The sequence below is a fragment of the Chenopodium quinoa genome, unplaced genomic scaffold (assembly GCF_001683475.1).
Source record: "Chenopodium quinoa cultivar QQ74 unplaced genomic scaffold, ASM168347v1, whole genome shotgun sequence".
NCBI lineage: Eukaryota > Viridiplantae > Streptophyta > Magnoliopsida > Caryophyllales > Amaranthaceae > Chenopodium > Chenopodium quinoa.
This window is the reverse complement of record NW_018742770.1, coordinates 2,999,861-3,020,313: the sequence shown is the minus strand read 5'-3', so window position 1 is coordinate 3,020,313 and position 20,453 is coordinate 2,999,861. Positions and strand designations below refer to the sequence as shown.

General features: G+C 32.9%; 2 protein-coding genes across 2 annotated transcripts; both read left to right on the top strand.

Moving 5' to 3' along the window:
* The first annotated feature begins 6,572 nt into the window (after nt 1-6,572).
* On the top strand, nt 6,573-17,451 carry LOC110724506. Its single transcript, XM_021903928.1, has 6 exons — nt 6,573-10,361; nt 10,468-10,593; nt 10,706-10,977; nt 14,795-15,737; nt 15,857-15,982; nt 17,065-17,451. Exons 1-6 carry the CDS (start codon nt 9,480-9,482, stop codon nt 17,353-17,355), a joined length of 2,640 nt encoding a protein of 879 aa, XP_021759620.1. The 5' UTR covers nt 6,573-9,479; the 3' UTR covers nt 17,356-17,451.
* Nucleotides 17,452-18,053: 602 nt separating this feature from the next.
* LOC110724724 (B-box zinc finger protein 20-like) lies at nt 18,054-20,050 on the top strand. Its single transcript, XM_021904173.1, has 3 exons — nt 18,054-18,493; nt 18,593-19,033; nt 19,424-20,050. The coding sequence occupies exons 1-3, from the start codon at nt 18,308-18,310 to the stop codon at nt 19,772-19,774; spliced, it is 978 nt and encodes a 325-aa protein (XP_021759865.1). The 5' UTR covers nt 18,054-18,307; the 3' UTR covers nt 19,775-20,050.
* The last annotated feature ends 403 nt before the right edge of the window (nt 20,051-20,453 follow it).

Genomic DNA, 20,453 nt, shown 5'->3' with positions numbered 1-20,453 from the left:
CTACAATACAATTCACCACCCCCTCTTGTATTGTTCATTCGAGTCAACAGATTTCAATTTTAATGGGGTACATGTAAATGCCATTTCACCTTAAGATATTGAATAAGCATATTTAATAGAATAAACTCTTTAAATAAGCTTCCCACCAAATACCTTGAATTAGCTTATTTAAGGAGTAGTCACAAGCTAATGTTAGTCAAATAAACTGATTTTGCTCAAATAAGCCAGTTGTCAAACACAACCTTGCTGTGATCAATTTTTTTACGGAGTATAAAACAATACTGTAGTATGTTTAGTTGTTCCCGTAAAAAAATGTTTAGTTGTTGATCTAATATTTATTTTTAAAAGAAACATTCTTTAATTACGTTTTTTATTACGAAAAATATAATTTATTTAATTACTTAAGAGTTTATTTAGAGTCGGTCTTACCCCTGTTATGCATTGTCTCTCTTTATCTAGTTGGTATTCTATTTTACGGAGTACTAAATGCATTTACAAATGCATACTTTTATGATTAAATACAACAAAATTATTTGAAAAAAGAATTTTATGTCCAGAAATTTGCTTAAAAGGTCAAGTGATCTATTAATATTAGCTTGTAGATGAAAGAAATTAAACCTATACATGATGACGAATTTTTTTATGACAACCTAGTAGCGAGCTTCAAACTCACAAAAATTCCAATTGTAATATGTAAGCAAATTGGAATATGAGGTTTATGTTGAATGCTATTATGAAAGGTTTGAATTAATCAATTACATTTAGAATAACCCTAAGATCGGCAAAGTACCATAGTGTCTCATATTGGAGGATTCAACCGCAATAAGGTTATATCGATCTCAATTTTTTAAAACTTTACCCCCCTTTCTCTGTGTGTGTGTAAAATGCGCATTTGAAAAATGAATTCAAATAATGATTGATCTCATTTAAATGTGCAATCTACTTGTTTATTATGTTATTGATTTCTGATTATGAGACGGTCTGACCCGTGATTGGACTCCAACTCCGACTTATATATAAAATTTTTGGAGGTGGTTATGTGTAATTGTATACTCCAATTGTGGAGCCAATTAGTGTTTTGTTTCTATGATCATTGTATATATATGTATCCAAACCCAATTTCTCAAAATAAATTGAATAACCAAAAAAAAAACTTGAAATCAGATCGGAGTCAGAGGCTGGATATTGAAGTCGGATTCAGAGTAATATTTATCCTTTGACTTCTTGTAGGGTCGGAAATGGATTTAGCATAATCCACCTTAAGTCTAATCCATTGTCATCCCTACACCCTTTTTTTTAGGGGGGGGGGGGGGGTTAGCAAGGAGAATGGCCTTATTGGGTCGGACCCTATCATTGGTCCCCCCGAGCCGAGTTAACAGGTTAGACAATTTGAAAGAGTAGGGGGAAGATAAGGGAATTCCACTCCCCCAAATTGTCACTAGTGTGAATTGAACCCCCTACCTCATGATTGGATGGTGCTCTTCTTTCCATTGAACCAAGCTTGGCTTGGTCCCTATACCCAATTGGGTGATGGACCTTAGGCAACAATCTATATCTACTTAGTTTTTTTTTTTTTTTTCATCGCCCAACTCATGGACAACGGAAAAAAAGTCATGCGATGAATATTTTGTAGGCCAAATCTACTTTTTATTGTATTGCATTCAACTATATATTATTGTACGTAGTATATAAAAAGTTACATCATTCATTCCCTTTATTTGATGCCACCAAATCTATTGATCTTATTGATAAACAGTTTTATCATCTTCCTTAATCAACTAAATACAAAATCTCAACACTTTGTTGATTCGATCAATATTTGTGGATCTAAACTCATCAAATTCATGAGCAGCAACACACTATTCATGAAACATATATACTACGTAGATTATTGTTTTCCTCTACAATAAAGAGGCACTATTTAAAACATTTTTTGGACTAAACATTTCTAATGTTTTGAGTAGTAACAACTTATCAAATGTTAAATTATGAAGATAATAATTTAGTGATGATCTCCTCCAAACATACCACCGCACATTAAAGAGCAACTTTGGGCACATGACTTTGATGACTTGAATTGCCCCAAATGATCCATACACTCTTTGTGACAATTTGTCTTGCATTCTTTTATTAACTCATCAAATGTAGCGTATGTAGTAGTTGTTGTTGTCATAACAATCATGGTGATCAAAAGAAATGCAACGATCTTGTTTGATGCCATTGTAGATCGATGTATATAATAGCTAGGTTTTATTTATGGAGTATGTACTTTATTTTTATAGTGAAAAGTGAAGACGAAATTCTATGTTCTTTATTTTTTTTTAAAAAAAAGCTATGTTTTTCCGTCTCTATTTATTGTAGGTTTTCAGACCTTAAGGTGCCTAATTTTGGTATATGATGAGTTTTACCTGGAGGAATTAAAGGCAAGTTTTGAGGCTATCAAAGGTGATTTTAAAGTAGCTAGAAATTCGAGTACGAAGAAAGTTGGAGGAACTTGTGTGGTATTAAGCATTAGGGAAAAAAGGAGGGGTGGACGAGAAAAAGAAAATAACTGAAGGAGAGTGAGAGAAGTACATGTTGAAAAAAACTAAAAAGTTAATCACAAATTGACTCAGTTTGTCTCGGAAAGACACTCGTACCATACAACTAACCACTATAAATTTTGAGATTTGAGTGGTGATGAGTTAGTTATTAGAATTATTATTTATACTTGTATGGAAAGACTAGTCCTACTTCAAGTTTGTCATAAAATAATTTAAAATTATAATATTTTCTCTCTACCTATTCATCTTAATTTTAATTAATTATACTTCAATGAATATCCAAAAACTAAGGGCTTGTTTGGCATCAGTTTTGGTTTTTGGTTTTCTTTTTTTTGAAAACCAAAAACAGGAAACAAGAAAAAGGAACTTCCACTTTTCTGTTGTCAGTTTTCATAATTATCATAATTTTAATAAGTTAATATAATTTTGATTCATTATGGGACTCATATCATATAATTTTAGAGAACAAAAAACCAAAAAACAGATTAGCTAGTATTTTTCAATTAATATCCAATTTATTTTACTTACGTACAATTACTGCAATAGTATTTATGAAAAGTGTCTATAAATAATAAGTTAGATTAGCTAGTTTATGTTAGATTTTTGTTGAAAGATAAAAATCGGTGATACTCCATAGATAACACGAACTTTTTTTTTTTTCAACAAAAGTCTTAATGAAGCAATAATGGTTGATCGTAAAGAACCTTTAAATCATAGTTTAATAGACTTGATGAAGCAAGACTATATTATTTAATTACATTTTACTACAACTTTATTTTTACGTAAAAAGACAATTTTCTTCAATTATCTCCTTTTCGGCTTTCTTAAGCTTAGGGGTGGATAACGTTTTAATTAATTCAAGAGTATGATGAGCTAATTTAAACTTCCTATGTGCCAATATCAAAACAAGATATATAATTATATCAATTAATGTATAATAAGAATAGAAAAAAAAAAAACCTTATGTGCCTCAATTAGAATTGTCAACTGTGCAACTATAAGAATTATTATTATGAAATAATATTGATAAACTATTTAAATGGTCAAAGTTATTATAAGAGTAAATTAAATAATTAAATGACCTTGAATATAATAAAAAAAGATAGTTAGATGTTAGGGTTTCCCCCAATTTTAACATTTTTAAGAATAATCTATGGAGTACCTCATCATTTCATTAATCGATTTGCACAACTACACCCATACGTACCATATATATCATATTGATCATATGTCCATAAAACCACAATATATACAGATCGATGATGTGACGAAATCCAACACGTGCAACAAATTAAATTGACATAAAAATTAAATGAATGTGTCATGTATTCAAAGGATCAATAATCATCATTTCATTTGGTCATCAGTTTGGTATACAAATTGTGTATATAGGTCAAAAAAAAAAATGTTACATGCCATTGTAGGCGCTAAAGTAGACGCTAAGAAGCTCATCTACATTACCAAAAATCGAACTGGTTTGTATTGAATTGGATTGTACAGAATTAGCCTTTACACCATTATTATTGAATTTGGTCTGTATTTTGCATATACTAGTGCATGCTACTTTGCAATCTTTTGGTTGAGATTTCTTCAAAACCAAACATTCTTTGTAGCATGGCTTCACGCATCCTGGTCGTCCTTGATCAGCAGCCAATGTCGTCGTCGTCGTTGTCATGACAACCACGGCGATCAAGAGAAATGCGACAATCTTGTTTAACGCCATTGTATACGTAGTTGAATGCTAATTGATATTACTCAAAAATTTGTGTTGCCTATATATAAATATTTGTATAAATAATAATGTATTATCTGTTTGATGACCAAATGAAGGTTGATTATTTTGATGAATGATTTCTTCGCATTTTATAGGGTTCAAGATTTAGGGTAGGGTGTCTAAATTTGGTATATTAATATGATGAATAGTTTATATTTAGAAAAAAATTATAGGAATGTTTCAAGGTCATCAACGTGTGGTGATTCGAATATGTGGTATGCATATAATTGTATGATGAGAGGATTTTTTTTATTTTTTATTTTATTTTTTTTTTAATTGTGGAATATTAGTACTTGTGCATTCATCTTTTAAAAATAAATGTCATATAGTACTAAGTATTATATAATTGGGTGAGTGCGTTTAATCATAATTTAGGAGTAAAAAAAAATATACTTGTAAGTTTAGGCGGCATATCACTAGACTAGTTTTGTTCTTCGGGTGATATTCAGACTGTTTATTGCATTTTAACATAAATTTTCTATCTATATGCCATATTTCTCAATGGTGAGATTGTTTTCAACAAGTGTCAAAGTGTGGGATTATTCTTTTTAATAATACTTAGTACAAAGTTATCAAATATAAGGGCCCATCCGTCCATTGACACGCCACGAATTGGCATGCTAGTTGAGTTGTGCATGTGCATCATTTATGAGATTGACACAAGCTCGATACTGCACTAGTATTTCATGGCCCGTTTTACACAAGACCCACTTGAGTCAGAAATACGACACATGCTACTCGAATCCGCTCGACCCGTGCCCATGCCTATATTCCACACCACTGATCTCCACAGAAAGTTCAAACATGTGTGTAAGATCAAATATGAATTAAATAAGTTTTCATATGAGAATATAGAACTTGGCATTCGTCATAATATAATAATTGTGAGAGTGGGGGATAATTCAAGCGGTTAGAGCATCATTCCCAGTTCTAGGAGATGCTGAGATCGATTCTCATCCCCGCCCTTGTGACTCTCTAAACACAAAAAAGTAAAAATAATATAACAATTGTTACCTAATGACAATATTGTAAGTACACGTGTTTTAAAGTACCGGGATTTACACCGAGAAAATACAAGTTTATCTTGATGATAAAAAAAAATGTGTTTATCTAGTGACATTTCTGTAAATAAATCAATAACTTTTATTGAATGTGGGTCACACAAATATTGATTTATTTACAAAAATATCATACATAGAATGTTTTGTTGACTTATTTACAATAATGTCATACTGTATAGATGTTTTGTTGACTTATTTACAAAAATGTCAATACATAAACGATTTTTGTTTATTATCAAATAAAGGGGCTCCGAGAGTGAGGGATAGCTCAAGTGGTCAGAGCTTCCCTCCCGATCCCAGGATTCTGGAATCGATTCTCATCACCCGCCCTTATCAATATACCTATACTAAAGGCGAAACCAGAAATGACAATTGTCATAACCTGGTTAAAAAATTTTCCTAAGGGTTTTTATTTTTATTTATTTATTTATTTTTCCCCAAAACTTCTTAGAGAAGTATTTAATTTAATACTTACTTTACAATAATCAATCAATATATCATCAATCAAATCAATCAATCAATCAATCAATATATATATACCTATACTAAAGGCGAAACCAAAAATGACACTTGTCATAACCTTGTTAAAAATTTTCCCTCCAAAAGGGTTTTTTTTTTTTTCCAAAGCTACTTAGAGAAGTATTTAATTTAATACTTACTTTACAATAATATTTCTTTTCTATTTGGCAAGTATATTCATTTTTACACATTCAACAAAGATTTATTTGTTTATTTATTTATTTTATGACGGGAACAAAGTCATATAATACAATAATGTAATCTTATCTATAACTTTGTAATGTAATCCATAGTTATTTTTATTAGTCGTGCATGCATTTCTTCCTCAGTTTTCTTTAATAATTTAAAAAAATCGTAATTTTTCATCCTATTTTGCAATTTGATATTATTTTTTATAGTAAAATCTAATATATATATATATAAAGGGGAGTTTTTTCCCGAGTTTTTAGAGAGCCACTTAGGATCTAATTTTCTTAGAGCGCCACATAGTATTATAAATTTTTGTTGTAGCCAATCAAATAAGAGATTATTATATTTCTTTTATAATTAAATAATTCAAATGTCACGTAAGCAAAATTGGCGAATACAATTTTTAAGTTTAAACTAATTAAATATTATATATTATCTTTTGATATTAGGAATTTTATCTAAATATATAACAAATTTTAGCACATTAATACAAAAAAAAAAATTAAATAAAAATCAAACAAACCGTGCATAGCACGGACTTCATTTAGTAATTGTATTAAACTAATGATAAATATTAAAATTACGGGATCTAATCCGGTGGCTCTCTAAACACAAAAAAAAATAAAGGGATTCCTTGTTTTCATCTAGAAATTTCGGATATTTTGCAAATTAGGTCTCCAACGAATTCTGTTTACCCTAGTTATATTCATCAATTCCTGATGCAAGCGTTAAAATTTAAAGCTTTAACAATACGAAGATAACGAAAACCCCAGTCAAAATCTTCTGTTTTCGGTACGTTTGCTAAACTCTAGTTTGAGCTTTATAATATGTAAGCGTAAATGCATAAGTAACTTTTTATGTTGATTTTTTGTTCGAAATATCAAATTAAGCTGAATTATAGTTTGTTGATTTTAATTACCAATTTTAAACGAACTATATTCTTAGTTCTTTGGATGCTTTCTTATGTCAATTGGAATTTGACATTGGTATGAATTAGTTTTCGAAATTCGAAATTTTAGCAATTGCAGGAGTGATTTGGAGCTTATTTTATATTCAGAGATCTCAAATTAGCTAATATTAGATAGATTATAGATTATTAATAATTGAAATATAGAAGTTTCTAGAGAAATATAAAACAATTGTCAACAAATTAGGGTTTTGGAAATTAATAGCTGATTATGAATATAGAAGTTTCCTAGGCAAATTAGTGCTTCTAGTAAAAATTGTAGTTATTATTCAATCATAGAATTCATAGTATTCAGCTATTAAAAATTTAGTTGAATTATAGTTTACTAGGCAAATTAATGATTGATAAACTCTTAAAAAGCATTCGCGGTTTTTATTGCATGGAAGGTGAAAACCCTAGTTACTTATTAGTAGTTTGGCTCACTTAGGATCCATTTTGTTCGACGAAAAGTTGTATATGGGAAAATTGCAATTGATGACCCTTTGTTTGGTTCTTTGGTAGTTTTACATTGCAATCCCCTTAGTTCGGGGTGACAGATACATGATCTCCATGACTTCTTATTGCCAATTTACCACCATAGACCCAAACTCCTTCTGCCATATTGCTATATTGCTGCTAGCTGCTGAAACCCATTGTCGCCCACTTGTGAGTGTCCCACATTGGAGAAAGAGGAGAGATGATTCCACTTTATAAGGTAGAGAAGTTACTCCTACTATTGTCACTATTGTCAATTGGTTTTAGTATGAAAGCTCTTAAGCCTCGTGTATGGACCAAACTCTCCTCCTCCTTGTTCGGATTGTCGGACCCATTTCATATTCTCTCAAAATTTAACACCAGCCTGCCATGATGACCTTTGCAAGTGTTACTGAACGACGAGGGAGAAAGCTGTCCAAAATCTATAGTATATAAGTAAAAGGAGAGAGGTTGATTTATAGGTCTTTGTTGCCAGGGAATTTCTGATGCTTATGACATTCAAAGGCCGCACCTTAGTGTTTACTGTTTGGCCATACGAAAACCTAGCTTGTGTGCATACATAGCTCTAACTTTTGGGTAAAATTTAACAGACAAATATACTTACACAGCCACACATGATTAAAGAAAAGAACTAACTTTTGGGTAAAATTTAACAGACAAATATACTTACACAGCCACACATGATTAAAGAAAAGAAGATTAACGCCTATATATAACTTATTATCTTGTACATTCTCATGATCCTTAGATGGTCCAGGTGCTCTTTGAATGTCTGCTTGCTGTGATGTTGTAATTGCAAGATCAAGGCTTGCATTTCTTCAAAAGAAATACTGATTAAATCCATCATAGGAGGGGTTGGAATTGAATTTACTTTGGCCAGACTCGACCTGGTTCACTCATCATTCTAGGATTGAGAGGAGAGAAAAGAAGTCATGAAAGGCAAACAAACTTGGTGGTTCAGGACATTCGGGTTTAAGATGGCGTAACTGATGGAAAGTATAGGGTAGTCTATATATTATATATTTGTTTTGTAATTGCAATCTTTGCACCATTTGTAAGATGTGGTCTCTTTTGTATGCCAGCTTACTTTGATATGAACTCTTTTTAGATTTGGTTTTAAACAAGATTGTGTCTAAATTGATTTAGGGTGTCCAAAGACCAAACTCTAAATTGTTGATTTGAACAGACAGTCATTGTTTGTCATAGTGGCTTTGCTTCGGTGGCCTAAATTGATTTAGGTTGTCCAAAATCCAAAAAAATTGTTGAAGTGAACAGATTATGTCTAAATCTAATTGTTATCGAAACTGATAAACTGAATTTTGATTAAAAAAAAAAGGCCTTAATATATTGTGTGTCAATCAATGTCTGAGGTTTTTGGTTTCTCAATTTTGTTGCCCTCACATTAGTTTGAGCTATATTTGGTCTAATTTATGACCTTCATGATCACTCTTAGTTGGAATTGGTTTGCTTCTTCTACCAAAATTTGATATAGGATATATTCAATTTAGCTGTTACACTATTTAATTGAATTAAATTTTGATACACTGTACTGAATTGAATTTAAATGTGCTGAATTATTTATAGCTTTATTGTAATGAATCTAAATTGTCTGAATTGAAAATAGCACACCGTTAGTATCTTGTTTCAATGCACCATTTGTATTTTTGAGTAAATTTCAGTGTATCTGCTTATCACTAATATCATTTTGATTTATTTGCTTTAATGCAGTTTCAATTATACTGATGATCATTAGGATAGTGTATTTTAAATTTTTGTTCATTTATACTCTGTTATTGTTGTATTATAAGGTTTCAATGTCAAGCCCGGGAAACTTAATGCTTTAATGCAGTTTTAACTATACTGCTGTAAGTGCTGTTACTTTGGAGGGTCTATTTCAAATCCTTGTTTATATATACTTGGTTAGTTGGATACTGTTGTACTATAAGGTTTCAATGTCAAGTCTAGGGAACCTAAGGCGTATTAAAAAAGGTGTAGACCACATCAGTAACCTACCAGATACAGTTCTATGCTATATTTTATCTTTTCTCACTACAAAGTCTGCTGTTAAGACCAGCATATTGTCTAAAAGATGGAAGCATGTATGGACCAAAGTTCCTGCACTTGACTTCACTGAGATAGTTAATATTTCGACGGATCGACAGCTCTCTTTGGAGGAAAAGATTTGTCTTAAGGATTGCATCGATAAGGTTCTTCTTCATAATGATGCATCTTATGTCCAACGATTTTGCTTGGATGTTATGGATGTTGATGCCTTTTATGTCAATTCATGGCTGATTGCCGCATCAAGGCGTGAAATGCATGAGATAAATATCGCCCTTAATGTTAAAACTTTGAATGTATTATGTCTACCTCCGAGGTTTCTTTTAAGTGAGAAACTCACAGTTTTAAAACTGCAAGGGCCAATAAGTATCAGTGCCTCGGCGTCTTTCCATTTACCCAACCTGGAAATCATCCATCTCAGTAAGTTTAAGTTTCCTGATGATGAATTCATGAAAAGGTTGTCATCCAGCTGCCTTGTTCTTAGGGAGCTGCACATTGTCAACTGTTGTGTCAAAGCTACAATCTGTGTGGAGTCCTTATCCCTAAAATCATTAATAATAAGAAAAACTCGTACTTCTCAAGAGAAGGTATCTTTTGCTGTTAAAACACCAAACCTTACATACCTTGTTCTTGATGAGTTTTGGGTATCAGTTGACATTGGAGAGATGAGATCACTCAATGAAGCAGAAGTCAATTTTTTTGTCAATGATTTTCAAGTGAAGGAGCTTTTATCAAAAGTTTCTGGGGTAAAATATTTGCACTTAAAATCTGAAGTAAGCTTAACCTCTATCATCTTTTTATTTACAAGTGTTATTTTTATGCTGCTAGTTGGGTGTTGATAACTTTCTAATGCTAGCAAGGATTGTTTTTGGTTTACAGGCATTATTAACATCAAGAGAGCTACCAGTCTTTCCCAATTTGATCTGGTTAAAGTGTCACGCTGAGAAGAAGTTGTCTAAGCCATTACATTGCGCTCCAAAGTTGAAATCGTTGATTATCCTATATGTAAGCACATTTTATGTGATTTTCACAGCTTCTGATTTATTTTTTTATTTTTTTTTAAATGTTTTGTGCCATAGTTAGTATTAGTTTTAATACTGTGGGTTTTATTCAACAGTTTAATGAGAATTCTCCATTCGATCCCAAATTTGCACCCGAGCGTCTGCCATGCCTTGAAAGTGTTGAAATCTGTAGCTTTTGTGGTAATGAAGAAGAACTCAACATGATAGCATACTTTTTGAAGGCTGCAACTGCTTTGAAGGAGATGAAAATCATCTTTGATTGTTGTATTACTTCTGATGTTACTACTGTTTTGTCTGTTTGTCAGGAGTTATTAGATATTCCTAGATCTTCAGCTGTTTGTCAAGTTAAAATTTCTAAAACCGACCTGTAATGGTCATTCTACACGGCAAACATTGAATCTTTTAGCTCATTTTGTTTTAATTTTTGGAGAATGATAAACATATTTCTAAGGGCTATATAATTTGTTTTTTGAGAAAACCCAAGGGCTATATGTAAGAAAGCTTAAAAAGGATATGCTTCGAATTAAGGGCATGTTCTCATTGACAAGCTGAATTGAACTGAACTGAATTGAATATTTTATAAGAGAAGGAAAATGGGAGTTGAGTTGAGTTGAGTTGAGTTGAACTGAGCTGAACTGAACTGAGTTGAATTAAATTAGAACTGAACTGAACTGAATTTCAACGTAAAAAAACAGGCCCTAAGAATAGTTTATTTTTTAACCCAAGACTTCCTTAAGTGAGTTTATAATGATACTTGCGTAAGATTGTCTCCGGTGCAGCTTGAATCCTAAGTTCAGTGTTCACTACAACTTGAACCTCATATTCTCTATCATTACATAAATACCCAAATACCCAATGAATGATGTTTACTATCACGATATCATCATCTTGAATCCCATACTCTTGAATCTCATGTTTACTAATTGGGTATTACAATTTTATTATACGACCGACTGAATATTAAATTTGCTATTGGTAAAGAGAAAAATGAGCAAAAAACTTTTGCTTAATATTTCCTCTTGCACTAGCAAAATTGTCAAGTAAAATGGAGTAATAAGGAGTGAAGGACTAATAACTGTAAAATCAATTCACTAGCTATACATTTTGCTCATTTATGCTAATGTACAAACTTGACAACCGGAATTATACGTTGAGAATGTTGATCATGCATCCTTCTTGTAACTTGAGAGACATTTTTTATTTCACAAACGATAGTATAGTGAAATAACTATTCAAAGTTTCAAACAACAGGTTAAGTTGAGTTTTTCCAGAGCACTCTAAACTCATGTAATTTTTATGTACTACGTATTGTAGCTGACTACGAATAAACTCCCTAATTTCTACTGAATATTGAGATGTCTACATGTAAGAAAAAATTACATACCGAGTACAATGCTACATGTTGACCATTTCTATGGTTGACCAAACAACTACCAACTTATTGAGCACTCCTAAACAACCGGCGACAAGTTCAGACATGCTCATGTTAAACTGTTAACTACGGAGTATAATACCAAGTTAAGTTTGGTCTAGTGGGAAATATCTTCCAACCTTAAGGTTCATGAATAATGTTTCTACTTCATAATGAAGCATCATACGAAGTATATCCAACGATTTTGCTTGAATCTTTCTAATGCCGATGCCCTTTTTGTCAATTCATGGTTGTTCGCCGCAGCAAGGCGTAAATACATGAGTTAAATATCATCCTTGGCCAATATATGGATATATGCCTACCGCCAAGGTTTCTTTTTAGTGAGATACTCGTGGATTTAAATCTGCATGGGTCTTTAATTATATGTGTGAGAATGTTGATCATACACCCTTCTTGCAAATCGAGAGGCATTTTCTATTTCAATAACGATATAGTATTTCGTATTTAGAAATGATATGATAGTGAAATAATTATTCCATTATGGGTCAAGTTGAGTTTGACCAGAGTACTCTAAAACACATTATTAATTTTACGTAGTATGCATTGTAGCAATAATAAACTACGAATAATCTCTCTAATTTCTAATTTAAGTTATCTACATGTAAATTAAACATACGAAGACATGAAGTACAATAATACAAGTTAATCAAATAACTATCAATTGACCTAACAGGGCTAGCAAGTAGCACTCCTAAAATAACCGAGAAGTTCGGATCAATTCAAGCTAAGTTTCAAGCTAAAACATGCTCGAGTTCGGACTAAAGGTGTCAAAACCACATCCAACCCGAATCGATCCAAAACCGACCCAAAGATGAATTCGTTATATTTTTGAACCAACAAAGGGGATTTTTTTTGGGGGGGGGGGAGGGGGTTATTTTCTTATTCTTGTACGAGTAGTTAATTTGAAAATATCCGATCCAGATTTGATCTTGTTTGGACACAATAATTTAGCACGACTTAACAGTAAAAATTAACCGACCCAACCTCATCAGACCCAATCCGATCCTCCGAATTGACTCCTCTAGTCCAGACAACGATACATTTGTTCTGCACCCGTTCCCACCTCTAGTGCCACTTCTCAGTTCTCACAGAATGTCCCTGACATTAACCCGATCGTTTAATTAGGTTTTCATTCTGAAGAAATTTCTGAAATTCTGCAAATTAAATCTCAAACGAATTCTAATTAGCCCTAGTTTATCTATATCAAAATTCTTGCACTTCAAAATTCATTGGAGTAACAAGCTGAGGATAACGAAAACCCCAGTCAAAACCCTCTGTTTCCGGTATGTTTGCTACTTTGCTAAACCCTAGTTTTTGGATTTTTATATGTAAGCATAATTACATTTATCTTATTACGATTCATGTTGATTTTTGTTGGAAATATCACATTTAGCTAAATTATAGTGTGTTGGTTTTAATTTTTTCATGTTAATCATCTATTTTCTCATTAATTTGGATGCTTTCAAATGATTAATTTGTTACATTTTGACTGGAATTTAATAGTGGTTTCGCATAGTATGAATAAGTTTTCATAAAGCGAATTATTACCAATTGCAAGATTGATTTAAAGGTATTAGACAATTGACAAAATAAACTTTTTTTATGTTTAATCTTTTGTTGTTGCTGTTGTTGAAATCTTATAATTACTAGCTGATTTTATTGCTGAAGGAAAAAGTCCTACAAACTAATTTGTGGAGATAGGAAATGGTGTGAGGTGAATGAAAGGTTGATTAATAAACTCTTAGGAAGTATTTGGTTTGCGGGTTTGTTTGGATGCAAACACGAAGGGGAAACCCGCTCCATAGTTACTAGTTACGTGTTTAACTTAGATTTTGTTTTGTTGGATGGAAATTTTATATGGCTAGACTTGGTTCTGGTGTGAACAAATTGGTTCACTCATTACCCTTGAATAGAGGATGGGAGAGAATAAGTCTTAAGGGTAGTATGCAATTCTAGGCGAACTTGGTTGAGCAAGATTCTCAGGCTTAAAATAGCGGTATATGATGGGGAGGCTGAAGTTAAAAGGATTTTTAAAACCATAATAGCAATTGTAACCGACTAGGTTTTATGAAAAAAAGGAATCATGGAATGGGTTGAATTTGACCTCAATGCTCTACTTTTACAGGGTTCATTGTGTATCCTTCTTTAGTTCAAACCAATTAGGCTCTTAAAAGTGATCTTTCAAAGAACTTTGAACTAGTTGATTGGCAGCTTGAAGAGCTTTTAAGTTAAATTTATTTATAATAACACGTTGAATCGTTGATGTTTTATTATTTTTTTCATTTTTTCCCTTAATGTTCAAACAACATCAAGCTTTGATGCAGTTTGCATTATATATTTATTGCTCAACATTATATGTTGAATATGTTGAGAAGTGGGAATTTGTTGGAAAATTGAGTCTGTCAATAATGACATTTATAGAAGCTGAGGGTTTGCTTTGGATTGGCATTTGAATTACGAGTGTATTAGAAAGTTCAATCTGTCTTTTGCATTTTATTGTCAAAAAATCCTGAATTTATTCTTACTCAGCTATACTGTACTGAATTGAACTGTGCTGAAACTGTTGTGGAGCTTAATTTAAATGAACTTAAAATCTCTGAATGATGCAAAATCAAGTTGGAAGGAGCATGTACTTTTTTTAATGCAACATTCAAGTCTTTGGGTAAATCCAAGTCTATTTGTTCATCAGTTAGTGTCACTGTGGATTTTATTGCTTTAATGCACTTTCAACTATAATGCTGTTTCTTTGGAGGTTGTATTTTGAATCCTTGTTTATTTATACTTGGTTATTGTTGTTCTGTAAGGTTTCAATGTCAATCCCATGGAACCGAAGGCGTCTTAAAGACGTAGACCACATCAGTAACCTACCAGACACGATTCTATGCCATATATTATCTTTTCTCACTACGAAGTCTGCTGTTAAGACCAGCATATTGTCATATAGATGGAAGTATGTATGGACCAAAGTTCCCGTACTTGACTTCACTGAAGAAAAGAAGACTTCGGGGGATCAACAACACTCTTTGGAGCAAAAGATTTGTTTCAAGAGTTTCATGGATAATGTTCTACTTCATAATGAAGCATCATATATCCAACGATTTTGCTTGAATCTTTCTAATGCTGATGCCTTTTATGTCAATTCATGGCTGATCGCCGCAGCAAGGCGTAAAATACATGAGTTAAATATCATCCTTAACCAATATATGGATATCTGCCTACCACCAAGGTTTCTTTTCAGTGAGACACTCGTGGTTTTAAATCTGCATGGGTCTTTAAATATCGGTGCCTCGGTATCTTTCCATTTACCGAATCTGGAAACCATCCATCTCAGGAACCTTAAGTTTCCTGATGATGAATTTATGAAAAAGCTGTCATCCAATTGTCCCGTTCTTAGAGAGCTGCACATTGTCAATTGTGTTGTCAAAGCAATGCTCTGTGTGGACTCCTTGACCCTAAACTCATTATTAATTAAGAATACTCGTACCATTCATGGGTTGGAGCAGGCTTGTATCGTTATAGAAACATCAAACCTTGCATACCTGTGTATTCACGAGTTTTGGGTATCATCAATTGACATTGGAAATATGAGTTCACTCATTAAAGCAGATCTTTGTTTAGACCAACTTAATGGTGATGAAGTAGAAAAGGTTTTAACAAAAGTTTCCGGGGTAGAAACTTTGCAATTAAGATTTGAAGTAAGCTTAACCTTGATCCTCGTCTTTATTATTTATTAATCTGTATTTTCATTCAATTTGTTTTTGTTTGGTGTTGGTAAATTTCTAAGGCTCTCATGGATTGTTTATTGATTTTACAGGTCTTCCTATTAGTAACGGAGCTACCAGTCTTTCCAAATTTGACCTGGTTAGAGTATGTAGCTGACGAGGAGTTGTCTAAGATGTTATATTGCGCTCCTAAGTTAAAATCGTTGCTTCTTAAATATGTAAGCACATTTTTATGTAATTTTCGCAGCTTATTACTTTACTTTTTAGGAAAATTTAACAAGAAAAGTCTAACATTTGCCCCGTTTTCCCAGAATAATCCAACCTTTTGATTAACCCTTGAATAATCCCAAGTTTACTACTTATTTTCTCATAGCAAGCCTATTTAACTGGTTACTTAAACTTCAGGTAATTTCCTCCTTTCTTGACAGTCGACATTGGTGTTAGCTCTAACCATTAACAATGGCTTCCCTTCTCTCTCCTCCTTCCTTCTCCTCTCTTCAACTACTTTTTAACCATTAACTATGGCTCTTGGAGTCTTACACCCTCACCTCCCTGAACTTTCTCGCCAGCACCTCACCTTCCTGTCAACCTACCCCATTTCCCCGTCAACCAGCCTGCCCCAATACCCTCTCCCCTCCTTGACAATCAGCCCGCTCCATGCCCCCCCCCCCCTTCTCCTAATCAGCCCGCTACCACACCGTTGTGACCCACACACTCTGCTTGCTCCCCTTGTTCTCCCTCATCACTCTCCGCTTACCACCACGTCCAACCACCTCAATGGAACTATTAACAACCCAGATGAGAATTGGGGGTGGGTTGTGGTCGCCGCTGGGGTGGGTTATGTTGGTTGTGGGGTGGGTCATGGTTGCCGGTGGGGGTGGGTTATGATGGGTGTGGTGGATGGTGTTAATGATGGCCATAGAAGTGGTGGTGGTGTATGGGGTTAATGGTGGCCATGAAAGGGGAGAAGAGAAATAGGATCAGAAAGGGGATGATGGAGAAGAAGAAGAAAGGAATTTATTTATTTATTTTAATTATTAGAATTAAAAGATTTTAAACAATTATCCAATAAGGATGTGACATGTGGATGGTAGCCGGTTATAATGGGTAGGGTGACCTGCCAGGGTTGTCGGGAGAAAGTGGGTTGTCAACGGGTTTATTTAGGATTAATCGAAAGGTTGGATTATTTTGGGAGAAAGGGGCAAAGCTTGAATTATTCTTGTTAAATTTTCTTTTTATTTATTTGTTGTGCCAAGACTTGTACTTTATTACATGTAAAACTGTGGGTTATATTCATCAGTTTGACTGCGGTGACCGATTTGATCCAGAATTCGCGCCCAAGCATCTGCCATGCCTTGAAACAGTAGAAATCTGTGGCTTCATTGGTCTAGTAAAAGAACTCGACACAGCAGAATACTTTTTGAAGGCTGCATCAGCTTTGAAGGAGATGAAAATCAACTTTCATCGTTGTGCTACTGATTCTGATGTTACTAGTTTTTATCAGGGGTTATTGGATCTTCCTAGATCCTCAGCTGTTTGTCGAGTTAAAATCACCAATCCATTTTGCTGTAAATTGGTTAAGTGGAATTAATTCCCTACCTGTTAAGGGAATTCTGCACTGTATCTGTGAACATGAACTAAACTATAAATCAATGTTGGACATACATTTAATCTTTTGGTTTATTTATTTATTTATTTTTCCTTCTGTTTTAACCAGTTATAATCAATGACATCGTTTTTTATCTGTAAAAATGGATTTAAATTAATGCTATGTAAATAACACTCTTAGTTTTAGAAAAGTTAGGTGAACTGGAGACTTTGTTACGTGGGGAAAATGTTAATATGTCATTAAACTCCCTAAAATCTACAATTCGAGATGTTTAATTTGAGAAAACACATATAACAAATACAAGTAGACTAGTAATAGTGTTGATCAAACGACAAGCAATTGACCAACCACTTTAAAAAAACCGACAAGTTTAAATCAGGTCAAGTTAAGTTTTGAGCTAAAGCATTCACATTCAGGGTGTGTCGAGTATAAAAATATACGTAGTAATTTCCATTATACAATTGTTGTAGACCCACAATCAATGTGATTCATCCCAACCATATAGTAAAATTACAAATCTACCCTTTTCCACACAATTCTCTATGCAATATAGTCAGTCGGCAGATCCCCTCACCTAGCCCATTCTTTCCTCCATCATCATCTAACTCTTTCTATAATTGGTCAAATTTTGAGTATATTTTATTTCATATCAACTATAGTAATACTATATACTACCATAATATATTAAATTGAAAATCAATCAGTTAGCATATGCCAACTCAAACTACTCTAACAGTTTTCCTTACAATATTTAAAGCCTTTGAAGTTAGCCCACCACTTCCTCCCTTTCTTCTCACTTCAATTACACAACTTTCTATCTCTACAAAATTATTCCATCAAATCTGGAATCATCAAAGTATACCCAAATCAAATCAAAATCCAAAAATAGAAAGAAAAAAAAAATCAGCCTAACAAATAATAAAGGTTTACAAATATGAAGATCCAATGTGATGTTTGTAGCAAAAAAGAAGCTTCTGTATTTTGTTCAGCTGATGAAGCTGCTCTTTGTGATGTATGTGATCATAAAGTCCATCATGCCAATAAACTCGCCTCGAAACACCACCGTTTCTCTCTTCTACACCCCTCGACCTCTAGTTTCCCACTTTGCGACATCTGTCAGGTAATTTGATCTCAAGTCTTGAGTACCAGTACCACCTCGGAAAATCTTTTTTTACAACTATATAAAGTATAACATTACTGACATATATTTGGGATGCAGGAGAAAAGGGCACTTATATTTTGTCAACAAGATCGTGCAATTTTATGCAGAGAATGTGAACTGCCACTACATACAGCAAATGAACATACAGAAAAGCATAACAGGTTTCTGTTAACAGGGATTAAGCTGTCTGCAGTAATTTCTGACAACACCAAAAGTACTGATACTGTAACTGCTAGCAAAGGAATTGGAGGCTATATAGTTCCTGATTTTAAGTCTGCTAAAAAACCCACATCAGTTTCTTCTGAAAAAACTCTGAATTCGTCTGCATCCCTCGTAACGAACAGCAACAGCAACAGCAGCCCAGATAGTTCAAACAATAATCAGTTGAACTGTGGTGGATCGACTAGTAATATATCAGAGTATCTGATAGATATGCTACCAGGGTGGCATTTTGAAGATTTGCTTGTTGATTCTGCTGCTCCCTTTGGTTTTTCCAAGGTTTGCTAAAAAATCTCAAATATCTTATTTAATTTTGTGATTTTTTTATATTTTTCTTAACCAAAATTGGCACAATTTATGCAAATTGAATCAGTTCTGTTTAGTTGGATTACCTATAAGAAATAGTTGCATTGAATACTACAAGTAATGTTTAACTAATCAACTCAAGTCACATAAAAGTCGCACTTTTACACGGTAAATATTTATGTTATGTGATTTAGAGTGCGTAAGCATGTTGTATATATACACGTTTTTAACACACACAAAAAAAATTTGCAAGATTGATTTAGATTAATACATGACTTGGGACACTAATTTGACAAATTGTGCATCAGTAATTATGATTAGATGTTGAGAATATAGGTGTAATTTTTACATTTGTGAGTGCAGAATACTTGCAACAACCAGCTTGGTATTGAGGTAAATGAAGATGTGTTGTCATTTTTTGATGTGGAGAATGAAAAGGAATTGACAAGTTCATCAACAAATTCTGAGAATTTCTGGGTACCACAAGCAGCAATTACTAGTAACATGTTTGGTCAGACTACTTCAGAACTTCATCAAATTACAAATGCATCAATTTATGGGACAAAGAAACAGCAACAGTCCCAACAGACAAGTGTCACAGCAACTATGAAATTGAACATAAAATATTTGAAGGATGATGCTTTTACTGTTCCTCAAATTATTACTAATAATAATTCATCATTAGGGTCTAAGAGAACAAGACCTTCTTGGTAGAATTATGATCTTAATTAGATCTTGTTTTTATTAATTTTGTGTATCTTGTATTTTATAAAGTGTGTTTAATATGTACTGAATTTTAATTAGATGGGTTTTTATTTGGTCATATTTTTTTGTTGTGTACTAGTAATTATCTAGGTGTGGAAAAAAATATCTCCCACTTTGGACATGTTCTTTTTATTTAATCGTTTGGGTTGCAATCACTCAAGGTTCTAACGCTCTTGTACTACCTTTATCTTCCCTAATTAATGAGTACAATCCCTTGACCATGAAGATTGATAGATAAGTTGTACTACACTGCCGAATCAACCTCAATTTAACATCTTTAAAATTTAAAACGAACTAAGACGTTTTGAATTGAGCGTATTTGTTTATAAAATAAAGCATGAAAAGCAATAAAGATAGATCTTGGCGAACTAATTGCAGTGTTTTATTGTCTTTCTTTATTCAATAGACTTTTTATGACTTCGAAGTTTGTTGTATTTTATCTTACAAGCTGAGTTGATTATTGTTTTAGTGGAGACAATATTTGATATTATTTCTGTATAAAAAATATAAACAAGATTGAAATGATAATAAGAACAAGGGATTTTCTAACATGTGTCAATGGACACACAATAACACTTTGGATTTCATTATCATTACAATTATTTTGATAAATCGTTGTTTTAGGATT